The sequence below is a fragment of the Bombus affinis genome, chromosome 7 (assembly GCF_024516045.1).
Source record: "Bombus affinis isolate iyBomAffi1 chromosome 7, iyBomAffi1.2, whole genome shotgun sequence".
NCBI lineage: Eukaryota > Metazoa > Arthropoda > Insecta > Hymenoptera > Apidae > Bombus > Bombus affinis.
In genome coordinates, this window is record NC_066350.1 from 6,426,882 (window position 1) to 6,447,505 (window position 20,624).

General features: G+C 43.5%; 1 protein-coding gene and 1 long non-coding RNA gene across 18 annotated transcripts in view; both read right to left on the reverse strand.

Moving 5' to 3' along the window:
* Positions 1 to 20,624, reverse strand: part of LOC126918727 (muscle calcium channel subunit alpha-1) — a 59,057-nt gene that overhangs the window by 31,151 nt on the left and 7,282 nt on the right. For all 17 annotated transcript variants that reach the window (XR_007711428.1, XM_050727008.1, XM_050727017.1 and 14 more), the window contains exons 2-8: positions 10,253 to 10,882; positions 8,804 to 8,909; positions 6,212 to 6,351; positions 4,232 to 4,338; positions 3,967 to 4,119; positions 2,238 to 2,434; positions 2,050 to 2,153 (exon numbers count right to left, since the gene is read on the reverse strand). Coding sequence is in view for 16 of the 17 variants with exons in the window: in XM_050727008.1 (XP_050582965.1) it covers positions 2,050 to 2,153; positions 2,238 to 2,434; positions 3,967 to 4,119; positions 4,232 to 4,338; positions 6,212 to 6,351; positions 8,804 to 8,909; positions 10,253 to 10,563 (1,118 nt within the window). In the remaining variant the exon portion in view is untranslated. The remainder of the gene's footprint in view (positions 1 to 2,049; positions 2,154 to 2,237; positions 2,435 to 3,966; positions 4,120 to 4,231; positions 4,339 to 6,211; positions 6,352 to 8,803; positions 8,910 to 10,252; positions 10,883 to 20,624) is intronic.
* LOC126918792 (uncharacterized) lies at positions 702 to 2,043 on the reverse strand. Its single transcript, XR_007711442.1, has 2 exons — positions 1,097 to 2,043; positions 702 to 770 (listed from the first exon to the last, which is right to left on the reverse strand). It is a non-coding gene; the product is annotated as an uncharacterized LOC126918792 (long non-coding RNA).

Sequence of the window (20,624 nt, forward strand, 5' to 3'; positions counted from 1 at the left end):
GCGCCGGGTAAAGGTACGTTGATCGCAACGCGATATCAGAGACGCCGACGAGCGGTGTAATTGAAACGCGCGCGAATGGAACGGAAATCGAGAGTTGCGTGCGAGTTTAGCGTAAATAACAAAAGGAAGGAGAGCAACAGCGAGTTGCTGGTACAAAGCGAGGGGACTTGACTCGCAGTCCCTTGTCCCATGATGCCACACAAGCTGACAATCTTCCAGATTATCCGCTCTATTTTTCTCCCCGGGGCATTCGAGCCGTTTTATCGTTTAAAGCGGAACGACGACGAATTCGCTGTGCACTTTGATAAGACGCGCTTTTACGGCTCGATCGTCTAAGCCACCGCTACGTAACGTAACCATCGGTAGACAACAAAAGGGATGTTTATATTTAAATCTTTCTTAGGAGACTGCGACACTCGGGAGTCGATATATCAACCATATATAGGGTGGTTGGTAACTGGTGGTACAAGCGGAAAGGAGGTGATTCTACGCGAAAAAAGAAGTCGAAAATATAGAATAAAAATTTTTCGTTTGAGGCTTTGTTTTCGAGAAAATCGACTTTGAATTTTCGCTCGGTACGCGTGCACTTTATCACGTCTCGTTATAGCGGATCTCAGTGTAGATCGTTGTCTCGATGGATATTACCGCGGTTTAAGTTTGTTTTTACCGTAACGGAAAATTAGGAATACATAATGAAATAATATGAAGTAATCATAAAGTTTATTATTACAAAAATTGCTGAAAATGTTGCCCATTCTGTCGAACACATACTTCTGCTCTTCTAATTAAATTTCTATGAACACTTTCTAACGTATTCGATTGTTTTAAAGTATGAAAGGCTACAATAATCTTTTCTTTCAATTGCTCGCAACTTACGATTTCTTCAGAATAGACAATTGATTTAATATAACTCCATAAATAAAAGTCAAGTATGTGTTCGGCAGAATGGACAACATTTTCAGCAATTTTTGTAATAATAAACTTTATGATACTTTTTACTTTATGATACTTTACTTCATATTATTCCATTACGTATTCCTAATTTTTTGTTACGGCAAAAACAAACTTAAACTGCGATAATATCCATCGAGACAACGATCTACACTGAGATCCGCTATAACGAGACGTGATAAAGTGCACGCGTACCGAGCGAAAATTCAAAGTCGATTTTCTCGAAAACAAAGCCTCAAACGAAAAATTTGTATTCTATATTTTCGACTTATTTTTTCGCGTAGAACCACCCCTTTTCCGCTTGTACCACCAGTTACCAACCACCTTGTATATATATGTATGTATGTATATATGTATAAGAATAAGCTCTGTTTTACGAACTTCACGTGTGGCGAGGCCGAGTAAGAGTTTCAGAAAATGTCGTAAAACCGAGTGGGGTTTCGAGCCGTAACGTGGAAATTAGATAAAACGAAGATACGTTAACCGTCGATAATTGAAAGGAGAGATAGACACGGCCGGAAATGGAACAATTCCGTTGGTTATTTCGGTAGCGTAAAAGTCGAAAAAGACGTAACTCGAGGCAGCTATAGCGTACGTACGCGCATTGTACGCGTACGAATACGTTGTATTACGAGCCCGAGGAGAAGTAATTTTAGTAGCGAACAATGAATCTGTTATGCGACCAGCCCCTAACGATTGATGTACGTATATTTATACGACTATTTGTCGCGTAGTTTTAAGAGGTAGAAACACGCTTTATAAAAATAAACCGACCGTATCGTATGGCCGTGTTACGTTCGCGTAATTCAAAAGAAGATGGAAATGCGAACAAAATTAGAAAAGGAACGGGACTCTGTCGTAGAAATTGCGTTTCGCGTTTTAAAATATACCTGACGAACAAAATGAAATCGTAATCTTATCGTTAATTAACGTCGCGTTGCCGATCAACCGTTTCGCCAGTCGCTTTAAACCCGTTTCTTTCTATCTACTTGAAGAAAAACTCTGTTTACTTCTCGTTCTTATCTTCCCTCGCGTTACAAGTACTTCTCCGACCAATTGACTCGGCCAACTCAATTTCCCTGGTCGCTTAATACTCACCCGGACAGTACACCGAGAATTAGATTCATCACGAAGAAAGCTCCCAGAATGACCATGGAGATGAAATAGATCCATTGCCACGAGCTTCCCATCGCGTCTTCGATCTAAGCCAGCAAACAGACAGAAAGAAAGCGTGAGATCGAGGATCGTTCGTCAATCGTTTCCACGTTCCACGAAATCGATCTTACGTTGTAGAGCACGTCGGTCCAGCCCTCGAGCGTAACGCATTGGAAGACCGTCAACATGGCCAAGCCGAAGTTGTCGAAATTCGTAATACCCCAATTTGGACCTTCCCAGAATCGCCTGCTACAGTAGTACTCGGGTCCCACGTTATCGCACTGGAAACCGCCGGACCCACACGGAATTGGGTTGTCCATGATCGCGTCTGTGAATCCATTTCAAGAGGATACTATCTTTCTCTATATTTCAAGAGGATATTTTGCCTTCCAATCTCCCACACCGTATACAATTAAATCGCGATTATACAAATGGAATCCAATTAGAAAGTTGATCTGACTGTCGAATATTTTAACAGCTGATATTTTTTCAACGGTTTATGCGGTTTAATTATTGTTATACATATTACGTTGTGTATTTTGTACTTTTTATACACCGCCGCAAATTTCCCATAAACGAACGAAGATCCGAGAGTGTAACGTTGGGTCAGTTTAAATCCGCGGTGAAGCTAGTCGCGACGCTAGAACGAGACGTTCAAACTGAAAACCTGAAACGACCCTAACGAAACAGGTCGTGCGACAGCTTTGGGACTTTGAAAAGTATCATTCTTTAGTCGAAAATATGGTCGACGAAAGACGATGATCGATACAGAGCGATGGTCTCGTAAGTGTGCGAATTTCTCACGTTCTGGCGCCCTACGCTGTCGTTACCGGTTCTTGCAACTCGGATCGCCCAGCAAAATTGACTCATACGCTCGTACTGTTACGTTACAACGCTTGCAAAAAGTATTTCGACCGTTCTATTCGTTGTAGCATTTGCACTGGTTCGTTAAATGTTCGAAGCTTTTTAATCCCTTTTAACGCTGATTGCTTTACAAAGTGCAGTCTTTCGGTCTTTTCGCTAAACCAGACAAAGTACAGAACGTAGACTTTCGTGGCTGAATTATCGCGCGAAACCAACAGGTGTCTTGATATTTACGAACCGGGGCGTGTTCGATGAAACTTTGAAACGCTGTTTTCTCAAAAAACGAGAGGCGTCTTGGTTTTGCGTGGACTACGGCCCGATACGATCGTACCAGGAACCTGTGCGCGCATCCGGCTCTCGCGTCTGGCCTGTCAGGCAAGTACAGGAATTCGCAGATTCTCGTGAATCAGCTGTTTACCGCGAGATACGCGCGGTCCACGCAGATCGCGTACCACGCGCTAAGAATAATTAGACGTTAGTTGCGCCGCGGCTGAATCATATCTAAAATAGCGCCGGTGCAAACTGTGTTTCGGGGTTAGGACGGGAACTCCCGCACCAACTTTGCCAACTTCACCGCGATATTTCACGTTTAGAGAAATTCTGTCCGGTCCGAGTCCCTGTCCACGGATCATCGTCCTTTGCCTTCCACGTAATTTCGGTCTCCTCGAGAAACATTCTCCCGTCGAATCTCGAGGAAATAACACGCCGTTGCGTGGCCGTCGATGCCAATCTGTCGCGTATTTGTGATATTTCGCGAAGTTTCGTCTTTCGAGAAATTCCTGCCGGTCTAATTCTATCGGTGGATCGTTTTATTTTTCACGTAATTTCCATCCTTTCGGAAAGATTTTCTCGAACGAGATCGAAGAAAGTCACCGAGTCTCGTATCCATTCGTAGATTTTGCTGCGGTACATCGCGTACGCTGTTACCGATGCAACGAATACCCACCTTCGCGTTACGTCTGTGTCCCAAACGTATCGTAAGCGAACGATACTCACCGGTGACATTGTGCCTGCAGGTTTTGTGCATTTTGCCGGAGAACAGCTCGAGGCCGATGATAGCGTAAATAATGATGACGAATAGAACCAGCAGAGCGATATGGAGAAGGGGTATCATCGCTCTCAAAATAGAGTTTAGGACTACTTGCAGACCTGCACAGATCGACAGAGACATTCGTCACGTCCCGTTTCTTTCGCCGGGCTCGATCAACTGGTATCGAGAAATAATCGGAGTAAAGACGTTTGTTTGACATGAAAATCTTACTTGGTACACCGGAAACCAGCCTGAGAGGTCGTAGCACCCGAAAAGCCCTCAACGCTTTCACATCGAAGCCTTCTTTCATAAGTATCGACAATACCGTGCTCACCATTCTGCAAGGAGACGATGTTAAAGAACATTAAAAATCATCTCGTCTTGCAATACGTTGCTACATATCGAAACGTGCTCCGTCAGAGATAGAAACGGGCCACCGAGTAATTTCAAATGAAATTTCAGACGAAATTATTTTCTCGTATTCGCAACACGAAACTGCGTGACAGAAAGAAAAATGGAATCGACCGTGACGTCTGTGCACATTCTGTTGTGAAGAAACCTACCAACGTCGGTTTACGGCCACGAAATCGGGCGAGCACGAAGCGCATCTTTCTATCGTCTATCGTCGAAAGCGAGAGAATTATTTAGATGGCCATAGTTTTAAATCGTCTATTTTTACCCAAACGAAATATTCACCGTCTCTGGACGAGTATTCCGTACGTTTCGCCGAATTCCCTCAACGGGAAACTTCCATCTCTCTGCTTTGAATCTCGTCTCGTTTCCTCCTCGATTATTCCATCGTGGGCGCTCGTCGCTGCAAGATTTCGCGAACGGTTGGTCGACGATAGACGATGCTTGGTAGAGACGAAGACTCCGGTCGAAATTAAAACTATCTTAATTCGCAAAGCGGAGCTGACTCGGTGAAGCAGAGGAGGAATCTCTCTCGTTTCGCCAAGTAAGCAGAACTTATTGAATCAAAGTGGAATGCGCGACAGAGAACAAAGGAAGTCGCGTGCCGATTCAATGTCATCGTGCCCAAGAGACGACGCGAACTCGCGACACGCTTTTGTGCGACGACGGAGGATGCAGGGCTAGGACATTCTCGAGAAATAGAACAGGACGGAACAGCGCGATGAAAGTGCAGCCATGGGATTGGCAGGTTGATCGGGAAATCTGCGCGCAGTAAAATTTCCGTTATTGGCTCTGGCGATTCCCATAATCGTCGATTTACGAGCTGCGCGTGTTCTCCCTCCGGACCGATAAACTCGCGCAAGATAGCAATCGACTCTGCGAAAATCTGTTTTTCTCGCGAAGGAGATCGTCGTCGACAGCGCGCGATTTTCGATAGATCGATGGGATGGGATGGGAAAGTCGCGCGACAGACGAACCGCGTGTTTCGTATTTAACGCGTTACAGGTGCGGACGCGAATGTTTGTTACGCGGTGAAAGATGATAATTAAAATGGAAATGTACACTACCGTACGCTTAACACTAGACTACCAGTCAAATCGACTGGTTTCACAATTTTATTTTAAAATTCCTACTTCGTGTTATATTATTTTTGATGATGTAACGACTTTCGTAACTAACTAAAAGAATAATATAATGAATTTTATTTTATTTCTTATGTATTCAAACTGAAAATAATTTTGTATCAAGTCTACTTGTATCAATACCAGTGAAAATGACTGGTACTTGTCAGAGTGTAAAAGGGTCCTGCAATCTGTTTATCGGGCCCCAATTAACCAGTTTCCTCGTTTTCTACAACTTGCCATTTGTTTGTGAAATTTTTACCGCGCATCATTCGATATGATGATATCAGTTATCAGGAAAATTGCAGATCGATCGCTAGATGCTAACGCTAGAAATACCACAGCAGTCAAAATGACTGGTTCTACAACTTTATAAATGTATCAATTCTCGTTTAGCCAAAAATAATACGAAAAATGCACTGCATAACATGGAATTGCCTGTGTAAAAAAGTAATAAATCAATAAATATAAAAATATTCTATTATTACGTAGTTTTTAAAGACCAGTCATTTTCGCTGGTTTTGATAGAAATAGCCTCGTGTTAACTATCGGTGGTTCCAGTATTTCATCGACGAGTATGTACGGTGACAAATTAATAACTGGAAACAGCGGTAACGATCGGTAGGTTTTTACGACCGTATATCACTGTGTGCGCAAAATGAAACGCAATTGTACTCACCCTATCACTACTATCGAGAAGTCTAATATGTTCCAGCCGTTTCGAAGATAAGCGCCGGGATGAGCCACGAAGCCGTAAGCGATGATCTTCATGACGCACTCGAGCGTAAAAATCACAAGAAATATATACTCTATTTTTTCCTGAAACACAGCGAAAGAAAGTGCGACATGAGTCGTCGACGGAGCGTCCAAGCTTCCTCGAGCGAAATCGCAGGCGCGTCGATCGAGAACAAATCGCAAAGGCAGCGCTCGTCCTTTCGAAGGTAAAGTTCACGCGTTCAAAAGTGAAACGCGCCATACGTTGCTTCTTGTCGCGTTTAATAGCAACACACAGGATGAGTCGATGAGAAGTACGCGCTATCCAACGAATTTTCCGAGACATCGAGGTTCTCTCGAAAAGCAACGCGATTCCTTTAAGACGTTTTTCGATGAAATCGAAATAGATGACGAGTTACTTTAGACAGTACGTACGTCTCGTTGACTCATTTTGCCTACGTACGAGAATCGAAGGTTTCTGGCTGGTTTTACCGTCGCTAGAGAACACAGTCTATCGCTGTTATCTAAAACCGCCAATACTTTTGCATTCGATTAATAGGAGGTATAGGCAAGGTGCAATGTTGGAAGCAATTCCTCAACTTTCGAAAACTCGTTCAGACCAGCTAGCCGCTTTAATCTGTAAACTCGTCGCTATTTTGACTAACAGGTTCTCGCGACAAGAAATCACGCGTGACACTGAAAATTCATTTAGCAAAGAGTGGAAAACCTTTGATCGTTTCGACACGTCGATCGATAACCGATCAAGTTTGTTCGACGTTTGCCAGAATGTAACTAAAATGTAAACGCTTATACCGCGTGTACATTGTCGATCGAAACTGTCTACACCAACTTGCGCTACGCTCTTCTTGGCACACATCGGCACGGAGAGGATTCCGTGACGTAAACGTTCCAACAGGAAGGAAAATCGTCGGTGACGAGCTACGACGACGAGCGTCGCGTTCCACGTTCGCCATGAACCCCGGCAAAGGTCAGATCGAAAAGAAAATTTACGGCACGCGATTATCATGTTCCGTGCATCGAAACGCCGTTCTTCGAACTCCGATTACTCGATCTCTATCGAAATTGAAATTGCTAGAATTTAAATATCGACACACTCGATGAATAACGTCGCGATGCTTTGGAAGAAAACGATTTTACCGTATTCTTTCGACGATGATGTATCTTCCGTCGTTTCTTGGGAGCGTATTTCGTAATTCGTACATTTTTCTATCGAAGAATGTTTAAGATTCCGAGGCAAAATATTCGTAAAGTTCCTCGTTGGCTAAAACTCGTTACGTTTAACGGTATTTCGTTGCGACGAAAGCAAAGGAAAATTTGTAATTGAAAACGCTATAAAGAACGAGGAATTAAACTCGTAAGAGCGTATAAATTTGTTCAACGTAGAGAAATCGATCGAATCGCGAGCAGTTTTTTCTTATTTTTGTGCTCCGAATGCAGCCTTGAAACGGAACTCGCGCGTCAATGTACGCTCTTTACGTAGCCAAATGCTTTTTGCCAAAGTTTCCGGTCTGACGCGGCGCACAAGCGTTTACCCTACCGGCAGCGGTAAACCCGTGGAAAAAGGCCAACCTTTGATAGAAGGTTTTATACTTCGTCTCGAAGGTTAGGTCTTAGCGTATTATCTAGGAAAACCTTTTATCCATTTTCCGGAACACGGGTTCGCTAGTTTCGATTCTATGGAAGCTCGAATTCACCTCGACCCTCGTACGTAGCTCTTTCCAACTATCTTCGATCGCTTTTCTTTCATCGGCAAATATTTACCGTGACCGCTCCTTATTTTCTTTTTCTCGTCTTCCTTTATCGCGCTCGTCTTAAATAGCGCGCACAACGTTCCATTTAAAAAAAAACAGAGCCCTGCTAATAAGCACGAAACTATTCGCGATTCTAAAATTCAAAAATTCTAAAATTCAAGTCGGCGATTCGTTAAACAGCGAAATTTATCGGCTCGGCCTACGAGTGACTCACAAAACCGTCGTCTTTCCGTTCGACCCGTATACACTGGCCTATATATGAATCATATTTTCCAATAATAGCGAGGAACGATGGGTGCCGATGTTAGCAAGATTGAGCAATTATCGAAGTTTCACCTCGAATAAGTTCCATGCCATCAACCCTATCTCTTGGACGTAGCGTTTATTTATCGATAACCCAGCCGGATCGCGTGGTTCGACGAACGGAGCTTGTTATTCCTATTATCTTCTCTATTATTAGCTTAATCGAAATTCCTTGGTCGGAATTCGTCGTTCGAACGATATTTCTGTTGAACTTCGATCCGGGGTTCTGGCATCGATCAATTCGTTCTCCGTAAAATGTACGAGAATAAGAGACAGGGAAGAGGTCCTGCGAGTTGTTTATCCGAGGTGTTCGACTTCTGGATCGTCAAAGCGCTTAGCACGTGGCGTAAAATTTCTACCAAAGAAGCACAAAAATAGCCGTGCGATGCCTTGCGAGTGTGCTGATCGTATTAAGGGGAGGGGTCGGGAAAAGGATTCTCGAAGCAGAGTAAAAAGCGTTAAGAACAAAAGTAGGTACTTACCAAATACTGGTTGGTCAAATTAGAATCGCCAAATGGGTACGGTGTGTAGACTGCCAGGGCGATGCAATTCGCGAAAATCGTCATGAGAATAAGCCACTCGAAAGGTCTGAAAAGTTGCGTCGAGAGATCCGGCTAAGGAAAATGAAAATAATGTGGGTAACGCGGTCGATGGTTCGCCATGCTGGCTCGTTATGCCGCAACTCTCGTTTTACTATTTCCCGGTCTTCGCCGGGTAGCTGCAGCGTCGATATTTCTTTTTTCTCCGACATTTTGATGGCTTCTAACCGGAAACGAAGTACGAAAAGCTGTAAAATTTCTCGCCGCGTTCCCACGGTTATACTATCGTTACGAGGGATATCGTAGCGTTTCTCGCGTAAAACTTTCTTTCGTTCGTTTCCTTCGTCTAATCAGTCGCATCGACGAGAGCGAGGAAACGAACATTGCCCTGAATTGATAGAGGCAAACTTCTTTTCACTGCACGTTGTATCGAGCGTACAGACAACACGGCGTATGTATACGTTTTACGTAACAATGGAAAAGCGGGGGTAGGTAGGCTCTGAACAATATACTCTAGAATGGGTTTGTCAACAAGGGTTGACGTTCCCCGGCAAGTTCCCCGGCATACGTTTCCACCCGCCTCCATTGGCCTATTTCGCTCTCGAACAAACACGGTACGTTTGCCGCGACAGGTTAGACGTTACGAGAGGAAAACGAGTGGAAACGAATAAGCAGAGACGAAACTTTGAAAGATAAGGCTGTGTGCAGTTACAGCGGTGCGTGCTGCGACCAACTGTCGCGTCGCTCTGACAAGCGGTGAGATACTTTTGCGAGTATCTGGAAAACTAAATTCTCGGAACTCGCCGAAGGAATTGCTCCGAACGTTAACCTTGACAACGCGTATATCAAGGCCGATCTATATGCGAGGGAAACCTATATAAAATTACCGCTGTTACTTCATTTTCGTTGCGAAGACATTTAACAGATACAATTTTGATTAAACAGTTCGTTTCGTAAATCGATTTTTATGCTCCAATTTCTCCCTCGCGTTTTTACTAATTTATCGTTTATTTATTCGGACGGAAAGAGAAGAAATAAAAAAAAAAACAAATGAAAAGCGAGAAATACATACAAATAGAAAATGCGCAAGGATATAAAAGACAAGTTCGGACGTAACGTTGTCGTAAAACACGGTCAGGAGCGTATCTGAAAGACGTTAGAGACCGGCCGAAGATTTCCACGCTCGCGCGACAAGATTCTTAACGCGGAATCGAAACGAGAAACCGTACGCATCGACGAGATCTCTCTCGTATTTTTCCCGAGACCGAGATACATCCTAATATCGGAAAAACCTGACTGAGCCAAAAATAACGGGAAGAACGTAGCCAGGATGAAGCCAGGTCGTGTTCCTGTAACGATAGGAAAAAAGTAAAAGTTCTGTAAAAAGGATACTTCCATTCGATAACGTCGATGCACATTTTGCGCACGGGATTTTTCAGGGGTAAACAAAAGAGAGCCCTGAGTGGTCTGTCGGGTACCGCTTTGCCACCCCTTCGAGCCGGCCTTTTGGTGGCAGATTTGGCGGCACCGGTGCTGGTCCCGTGTGTCTGGCCCGTTTGAGACTGCGCGGTAGCTGGCTGTCCGTCCTGGGCAGTTTGGGAGTTCCGGTGCTGCCCGAGGATGGGGGGGGTCGCGGCAGTCGGCTGGGCCCCCGGCAGCTCAGGGGGGCCCAACCCCGAGCCCCCATCCCCCCCCGCGCTCATCGGTCCCTCCTCCTCGCCTCGATCACCGCCGTGCTTTCTCTTCTTCTTCTTCTTCTGATCCTTCTCCTTCGCTTCCTCTTGCTTCCTCCGCCTCCTCTTCCGCCGCCTCTTCCGCCTCCTCCTCCTCCTCCTCCTCCTCCGCCTCCTCTTCCTGTTATACTCGCGTATGCACGCTTCTCCGGCCCCTGCCTGACCACGCAGACGCCCAAGTAGACGCCTGACGACGCCGATCGACGCGCTCTCTCAGAGACGCCCCACCACCCGCTGCAGCTCGCCGGCATGCTACGGCACTGAGCTCTTTCGAACCTCCCTCCGTGACCTAAACGTTAAACGTAAACCGTTAGTGTCCTTTCTTCTCTCGTATCGCCGCTTTTCACTATACGTGTGCATTATATATATGCACGTGCATATCCAATCGTTTTACTCCAACTTTGTTTCACGTCGCATCGAATATCCGACTTGTTGCGACTGATCCTGACGAGTAGAACCTTCGGAACCGCGTAGCAGTTTCGAGGCGCGCAGACCGATCGTTTCGAAAGACGCGAGTATATCGAGTGCACGCGTGTCGCGTGATTTATTTGCTACGACACATCCGCGTCCTGATTAAATTCTCAGCAGCGCGATTAACGCAGCTGGTATAGCTTTCGATTAGGTTTAATCAACACTGTTACAGCTGGCTCCAAAATCTCTAAACTCTGCACGTAGACCAACGAGATCGATGGATCGACCGGTGGCAGTCTTCGCGCACACACCCAGAGTCGATATATCGACCTGCTGGCGGTAAAAGGATTTTAATAGCGTCAAGAAACACCTTGTCGTCGATACGTACAACGACTAGATATATAGAGTTGCAAAATCCACGCCCTGCAACAGACTGCACATGTTGCGTAGCTTTATCATTTTTCGCGTTTGGTGAAAAGCGCGTAGCTTCGCTGCTACTACCATCGCGTTATTCCTCGAGAAACACCTTTCCATTTCGTTTCTCGAACAGGACTATTGGCAAATCTGCACGACGTTCGCATTCAAAAGCAGCGAACGCTATACGCGATGATCACATCGATGATCGTCTCGTAGGTATGGTCCGTCTGGCATGGGATTGATCGAGATATTCGCGAAAATGGGAAAAAGTGGCGATAGCTGTATAGATTGTTCCTCGAGAGTTCGCAGCGGACGCGATAAATATTTACGAGCGTAAGACGAAGTGTTTCGCTGCTTGTCTCGCGCCTCGTTAACGTTCGAGGCTGTGGATGGGGCGATTTGACGTTGCCAGGCTCTCGCCAACGAGTTATGGGTTGACGGAAAAGGGATCGAGCGTAAAAGCCATTCGTTGTTCTCTTCTTTGTGTACGGGTTCAAGCCTGACATCGGTCTTTCTTCTCCGGTGGAACGAGAATTGCCGTTTTGCGTTAGCATTTCCACGTTACACGGGCGATTCTCTGGAAAACAGCTCCGCTAAAATGGATTAAATCGTAACAATAGAGAAGAGATTTCTCGCCGCTCGAAAATGAGCTCTCGATCGAGCGACATAATTAATTGCAGGACGGATTGCAAGCAGAAAATATTCGAACGATAAGCTGGAAAAATATTTCGAAATTCACTGCACGAGCCTCGAACGATACGATATATCGTGCGCATTGTACAGAACATTTGCAAGCGATCGTCGTAATTACGTTGATAAAGTTTCGAAAATGGACACGCGAGTTACGAGATATTTAACACGAGCGTGTACTCGCGTACATCGCAAATAACGTTCGAAGAGTCAAGTATTCGCTGTCAATTAATCTAGCGAGATCGTCTTTGGTCTGACGCATCGACTATGCATTTAAGACGCCTATTCCTATTGCGTTACATAAATACCTTTCTCGTCTCTGCAAAATGTACGACGACGACGTCGGTAATGCGAGAAAACGAAAAGTATGAAAATGAAAAGTTTCCTAATTCGCGTTCGAGTAAGTTTATCGGTCGACGGTACTCGATTTCGTCGACTTGACGGATCTTCTCTCGAAACGGTCTACGCAGATGGGATCGGATAGGGACACCGAGCAAATTCGTGTTTCCGATGGCAACGATCGGATAAAAAATGGAACGGTTCGGCGATAAAAGCCATGGGACGAGAAACTGTTGAGTTTCGGCAAGTCCGGGAGTCTGGGATTTATAATGGACTCGCGCGCGCTATATTTAGTGAGCCTAAATACTAGAAAGCTGTAGCTACGAGCGAGTTTCTCGTGCGCGTGCTTGTTTCAATCTCGTCGCGTGAACTTGTCTGAAATCGTTTGCCCCGACTGATCCACTGCTCCCTTTAAACTAACGCTACGTACGTACGTTTATAGCCGTTCGTAGTGCCGCCACGACCATGTGCAGCGTATGCCTTACGTGCGTTTAATCGATCGTAAATTTCGAGTCTCGTTATCGATCGGTCGCGTCGAAACGTTACGCTAATTTTGAATAATTTTCAACAATTTTAATATTATTCGATATTAATATTTTATTTAACAATAATAGATTTTAATATTATCGTAGCTTACGGGTCGCGAGTTACCGATTACTAATAAGCTGTCTCTCGTAACGAAGACAAGTCCGCTGTCGAGAAAGACGAAACTCTGGAAATAAATTTTACCAATTGCCGATCGTTCGACCGTTCTACGCGACGTAAGATTTTTAGAAAGTTGTAAGCTAGAAAATTAGAATGTACGACTCTATAGCGGCGATTCGCGTTAAAATAAATCTTCGTTTGGAAAACGCGAGATCGCGAAACTAATTACGAGAGGACGCGAGTGGAAGAACGTTTCTTCCGGAAATCGAATTTTCCTCCTTTCATCGGGATGACTCGACAGTTCCTCTGTAACTACAACGCGCAATTTTCGGTTTTCCATTCGCGTATTCCATTATGCAGGTTCCGCGATCGAACAGGAGCACGATGCACGTATATCGAATATTCGTACGATCGAGTTTCGCGCTGTATGTAGGTTATCGGATAATTAATGAAAGCAGCGAGTATAACTCGTTCGACCATCGAAAAAGTTGATGTCAACGAATTGTTCGTTCGTTAGGAAGGAACAGCTTAATGAAATTTATCGGATAACGAGTTTGCGAGAAAAGATATTAGCATCTATTCAGAGGCGGTAATTGTCGAGAAATTAAAGAGGCGAGTGATCGGTGGTTCGGAGCGCCTGACGAAACGAACGTTTCTATTAATTTATCACATATGTCTATGGTTTCCCGGCTTTCCATCGAGTTTCTAATAACGCGTTGCACTTTGTAACTACGTTTCGTGAACGTTCGTTCTTTCCAGCCAGACCTTCGTTTCTTCGCGCTTTCCAATGACACGTTTTCGGCTTTCGATCCTACTTTTAACGATGCATTGGCAATTGTGAATCTCACCGTGGTATCCACGAAACGTCGTGTCGGTACAAAGTGCAACGCGCTATTAAAAACACCGATCGAAACCGCGAAAACATCGTCTGATGTTCAACGTGGAACGTTAAAGTCTAAAATTCCCGTCGATCGTTTGCTCGGCGTTAAACGTTTCGCAACGAAAAGATAAGTTCGGTGGGATGCATCCCAAAATACAGCAACGGAAGAAACTTATGTCTTTGCTCTTCTTTGAAGCCTTTCGATCGAATATCGGTCGGCGCTAACAAAGTTTCCTCGTGTCGAACGGATATAAAGACACGCTCGTTCGTAAGATAGTGGCCGACTGGTGCTAACGAGTTAAATTTAGTTCACCACTTTGCTGCCACGGAAGCATCGGGCAAGCTGGGCCGCTTACCCGTTTACCTCCTGGCATGAGCTTCGCTCCGGCCTCCTAGCAATCCCTTTTCGTTCGACAGATTCCAGCCCTTTTCTCTCGGTGAATGTCCCTCTCAAATGGCGCCCTTACTTCCTTGCTTCGACTCGATACGGCCGGATCGTTTTGTCACAGATACAATCAGAAATATATTGTAGGTATAAAAGGCAGCGTCGTGAGTTACGCTGCTCTCCCTTGATTAAAAGATATCCTATATAACGCTTTGACGGTCGCTGTCGCGTAAACGTGATTTCGATCTGCTACCTGTAGACAGCCGTTTATGTAACATAGGTTTCTTTTTTTTTTTTTTTTTTTTTTTTTTTAATTTAATCGGCACTTACACGCGAGACAGATGATCGATGCATTTGACGGTGTTGTATCAAAGCGAAACGATTTACAGATACACCCGGAAGCGCGTCGATTTGCGAGCGCAACGATCCGAACGAGTGAAAGCGAATGCTCGCTAAACGTAGATTATAATCGCGATTGCTGCGACTGTATGGCACGATGATCACGGGAAACAAACGAATGCAAAACGAATCGAGATAGTCCGATAATGGATTCGGTAGAATTTTCTGAAAAGGCGCGTCGTAATTTTGTACGAAATGTTGATTTACACCGAAATCTACTGCCGTCGAAGCGTCGACGCTGGGACATGGGACCGTCTAACGATGCAATTTATTAAGCGATAGTTATTTTCCAAATTAACGAAAGAAAAAGCTTGCCAGAGTTTCGTCGCCTCGCTCCGTGAATTATATGTATTTATAATTATAAATTATTCGTTAAAAACATCGCGACACCCTAACGTGACGCCATAGAGTCAACCTACGCGCGATAAACAGGGAAGAAATCGATATCACCGTAATAATAGGCGTTATCGACCTTTTCTTTTTCGCGCGAACCTTGCTATATGGGCTACTTAATGGAAATAAGCGTAAAAGTAGGTGCGACGTCGAGGTACTTGGATATTTAATCAGCCTCGTCCGAGGTGATACTTTACGATCAAGACCGGTGCCAATAATCTAGTAATGGAGAATCGATCGTATCGGTTAAGCACCTAGCTTGATTGATGTTTACATTAATGGAGAAACTAATTGCCAACTGGTACTAACAAGGATTCGCGCGGCCGAGCTCATTTGGCTTCCATTAATTACAATTTTATGGGTTAACGATATAGAAATCGATAATCACGAAAGAAGGTAGAAAGCATCGCTCTTAAGAAAAGACACGCTGCCAAGCTTTTGTCGCTAATGTTCTACTTGTTTATTTGCTTATTCATTGGTATTGACACATTGTTCACCGGTTACGAGTTAACTCGTGTCTTCATGGAAAAACGTTGCCGACCGGCCACGAGAAAATTCGTGATGCGCTTTCCTTTCGCAGCAGCGTCGTTTAACTTTAAAGTGGTTCAAAAGATTAGCATTTCTTCTGATAAACTGCACCTTGTTCGATGCGTATAAAATGTACCGTATCTATCTGCCAGAAAATAAAACGAGATACAACAAATTTCTACCGGAAGTAGCTAGGGAATGAATGGATAACCGTAGATTCCAAAAAATGCAGCATTGCACCTGACACTTCTCGAATTTCTGAAACAGCTCCTTATAACGATGCGCCGTTCAGACTTCTCGGACGACTAAGAGGCCACGTGTTAGAAAAAATAGTCACTGGCAGAGGAACGAATCTGACTAGAGCGTGTAGAATATGCTCTTCAAAAGGAAAACGCAGCGAAACTAGATATATTTACGAAAGCTATTGTGTACCATTACACGTAGGTGATTGTTACGCTGTTTATCGTGCGAAAAGAGAAATAATAAAAGTTTAAATAGGAAATACAATTTATTAAAATTTATTTATATCGTTTTACTTCCACGTGCAATTACGAAATAATAGCCGGTGATATGAGATAAATTCCCAGTAAAATTGCCGCTCAACAATGTGTTAACAGGTTCCGGGTTGGTATTATTGTACATAGACCGGATCGAGAATTCTACGAATGTAATTTGCACAAGTTAATGTTGATGAATGTCGATTCTAAGAACTGGCTGATTCTATTCTAGTTCCTAGAAAGTGGAAAAACAGCTGCTGTTTAACTGCAACAGTTCTATATGTTATCACATACTTATACAGAATGCGTCATTTAAATGGAAATACTTAAATATCTGCGTTATTTATGCTCGCCGATACTAGACACTAGGAATGCGATTCATTTTCTCACGAAATTTTAATCGCTGTTTCTAACCGCGTTATATCAAGGGGCGAACTAATTACTAAATAACTAGAAAATCAGAGAATCAAGAAAACTGCGCTTGTCGTATTTCTACCCTGTGGTCTTCGTATTCTAAAGGACACGATGGTACGAGAGAATCGTGCAGAGCGTTTAATGCACAAGGCTTCTTAAAATCTTTACAGAATGGGAATACGCACGTATACGTTGTTGCAGCGATACAAGAATTCTGAACGAAAAACGTTTGTCGATGGATTCAACTAATTACAGTCTCTTGAGGAATATATTTTTGGCTCGATAGATGTCGATTTTCCTTGAACGAAAGAGCGATTTTGAAAAAGAACGGGCCGATACGGTCGCTTTATGTTTTCCAAAGTGCCACGTGTGCCATTTCATCGACGTGTTTCGTGCTACGGACGATCGCAGTTTTGGACAGAATGTTTACGTAACTCGTGGAAACGGATTTTGGCAGCAAGGGCTAGAGGGGAAAAAAAAATAAGAACATCGTGCATCGTTGAAAATGTGCCGCTGGAAAAATTGGCCTTCTTTGAAAGGAAGATGGGAGGAATGACGCGCGAGGGAAAAACGAGGAAAAAGTTGGAAAGGGTATTTATGGAGGAGGAACAGAAAGGAGACACGGATGAAAAAGGAAAAACACGGAGGAGCATCGATTCCGGTGCAATGCGTCCTACGTGATTCTATTGTCCGTTAACTGGAGCTGAGTTTTCCGGCCTGATATCAATATTTCAGCATCACAAAGTCGTCCCTCGACTTTCGTGAAAGAAGGCCGATTGTTCGTGAAATATGTAACTCCCATTCTGTGTCACTCGTCCCTTTTGTTTCTACGTCCTCGTCTTCTGCGAACTATTCGAGATATAATACACGATATACCAGTGCAACCAATCTAGAAAGGAGAACGATCGAATCACATTTCATGTCGTCATCAATGAACTCGGTTAGGACGCCAAGTACTCCGAATAGAGAGAGAGAGAGAGAGAAATACGCTAATTGAGGATCTACTTGAAAAAGGACCTATGGTCAATGGCAAGTAAACAGCGTGGACCTAAATTTGTGACACAAATGAACTGCCCAAATTTACGTGCACGATGTATAGATGCCACGTGTATTCGTTTGATCAAATAGCTAAATTACATATTACGAAATTGTCGTTTATTTCGCTATCGTAATCATCGATCGGAATACGCAATGTTAGACAACTAAAATTAAAAGGTTCGTCGCAATTTTGTCTTATGGACACGTTTTCCGAGAAGCTCTTTAATTGGCGGAATATCAATCGTAAGGTATACACGAACACGGTTCGTTTGATTTCTATTAAATCGACCAATTTGCTAATGAGATACGACGGACGCGACTCTGAAACAAACTGGATGGAAATTTATTCGCTCGGCGAGTAATAACGTCATCAAAATACTATTGCCATTTCCATGCAAATTTTTCTCCATATCTCTAACGTTATCGACGCGCGTTTCGTCTGACGGCCGTAAACAACCTAACTGCCACAAAACTAAAAATCGCACGACTCTGATAGATCGCACCTTACGCGAGTGAAATGAGAATAACGTCGGAAGTGCTCAAGATCGAGCATTTGGCTAGCGTATCCCGCTCATCCTGCGATCCGAGCTTCTTCTGAAAATCGTACTCGAGATATTTTTACTCCTAGACACATGTCCGGGCAGCCATCGAGATCGTCGAACTTTTCTTGTCTTTCGTTGGAAATAGCGTTAACTCGAATTTTACGTTCCCTCGATCCATGCTCGAACTTTTGTCCTTTCGCGAGGTCTCGCTGCCGCGATGAAAAGGAAAAAAGAAACAGGGCTTTAAAAATAGTTGACACTTTGGATGACGAACAGCCGAGAACATTCCGGATGATATCCAAACAGCGAATCTGCAGAATTGACGTTTCTACCCTGCAAGAGACACTTGTAATACATCGATGACTCGCCATCTATCTTCCGTTCCTCCGCATCAAGTGGATGATGCCCTTGCGGCTCAGGCGAAACGCTCGATATTCGTGCGCCCAAGTTCGTAGTTAAAATCATAAATCACAGAAGGCAAACACGATATTTGTATTCAAGGATATTTCTTTTAATTTTCTGATTTTAACGCCGGACCGTGATCGGCTAGGAGAATTTCAATACGACGTAATTGAAAACGAGAACAACCTGTTAGATTCGAAGATGAAGATCATTTCGAAATAACAGGAAAACCGGCGAGATTTCACGAACGTCGAAGATACAGCTATTAAGACGAACGATATTTGAATATTAAATCTCATCGGGAGAGAAATTTCGTCTACTAGTTTCGAAACTAGCAAATTGCTCCGCTCGTACTTGGCTCGTACGTTCCAAAATTGATGAAAATAAGCCGATGGGTATCGAAGATACGAAAGCGTACCGTGTTGACTCGGCTCGCGTCGAACGTATTAAAATGTAAAAGCCGAGAGGAAAGAATTTCAAGCGATGCAACTTGAAGGACGCTTGGAATTTCTAATCGGCCGAGTTTAAGAAGTACGTATTATTCGTATTATTCCAACTATAATCTATTCCTTTCTCGGCCCTTTCATGCCGGAACTCGATATACGATCGCTGTCTCGTTCTCTTCTTTTATTCGCTCTGCCGTTTATTCTCGCGGAGATAGATGGTCGTGTTTTCTTCGACCATCAAAAGCGAATCGTACGTCGAAGCTGTCAAATATTACCGGTCGAAGAGTTTCGAAGTAGGTCCAAAGGATGAAATCGCGTTTATCAGAAGAGAAGGAACAATGTAGATTTCATATTGAAAGACGCAAATGTTCGTTTACTGTTCGTTCGAATATTAGTTGACCATGAATTTACAGCGCACTTCAGAAACTGCTTCGATTTTGATAGACTCTGAACTGATATTTGCCGGTTTGTTCAAATTACCAGGGCGTGTATATTTTTCAAAATTCGTATCTTTATAGACGCAAGTGGAAAAATTGTCTCATATACCGCTGTTACAACAAGTACCGTCGCTTCCAACGCTCGACGTATTTTTACGCGTTACTCGCGTCTTAACCCTTTGCACTGCGAATTTTATTTCAATTTCGTTCCCAGCGGCTTTTAAGCGTTTTATTCGAAATTTACTTTGACTAAAAAATAAGACAATTTAGATAAATAAAGGAAGAAACGAATTCACTTAAATACCAGTATTGAGATGTGTATAATTTTGTGTGCTAAACTAGATTGGCCACGTAGTAGTGACGCGCGTATGTGAATATGAGTGTGTGCAAGTATGTGCGTGCGCGGCGTCTCGAAAAACAGACGAATGTGACTGTTTCATTGACAGCGTGATATGGAAGATGGTGAGACGAAGAGAGTGCTGAGACACGTGCAAATGTAAATCGACGAAGATCCTGGAAATCGTTTATTAAATAAATCTAAAACTATTGTAATATTAATTCTAAGTGTAACCTTGGTGTTCCTTTACTTTTATTTCGACGATTAAGATCCACGATTCTCAACAATCAGTTTTATTCACACTATTGGTGTATTTTGTAACTTTTAAGTGTATGATGTACCTTGAAACAATTTCCAGGATGCAATGCTGCTTTTCTTTCGCACGTTTCACACAAAAGGTGGGACTCCAAGCGTAACCTTAATGTTCCTTTACTTTTATTTCGGCGATTAAGATTCACGATTCTCAACAACCAGTTTTATTCACACTATTGGTGTATTTTGTAACTTTTAAGTGTATGATGTACGTTGAAACAATTTCCAGGTTGCAATGCTGCTTTTCTTTCGCACGTTTTACAAAAATAGGTGAGTCTCGACAAAGGAGCTCCTGAGATAAAAACTGATGTCGATTCACACTCGACATAGGGGTACAAAGGGTTAAAATTGTCCATAAACGGACAAAAATCCGCAATCTGATAATTACTGATCATCGAATTGAATAAAAAATTACGGGAAGGTGAGAATCGTTGTCGTCTATGGATCGGGATTGGATTAGAAGAGATCGATATCGTTAAAGCGAAACTTGGAACGTTTCAACGGTAACAAACTATCCAG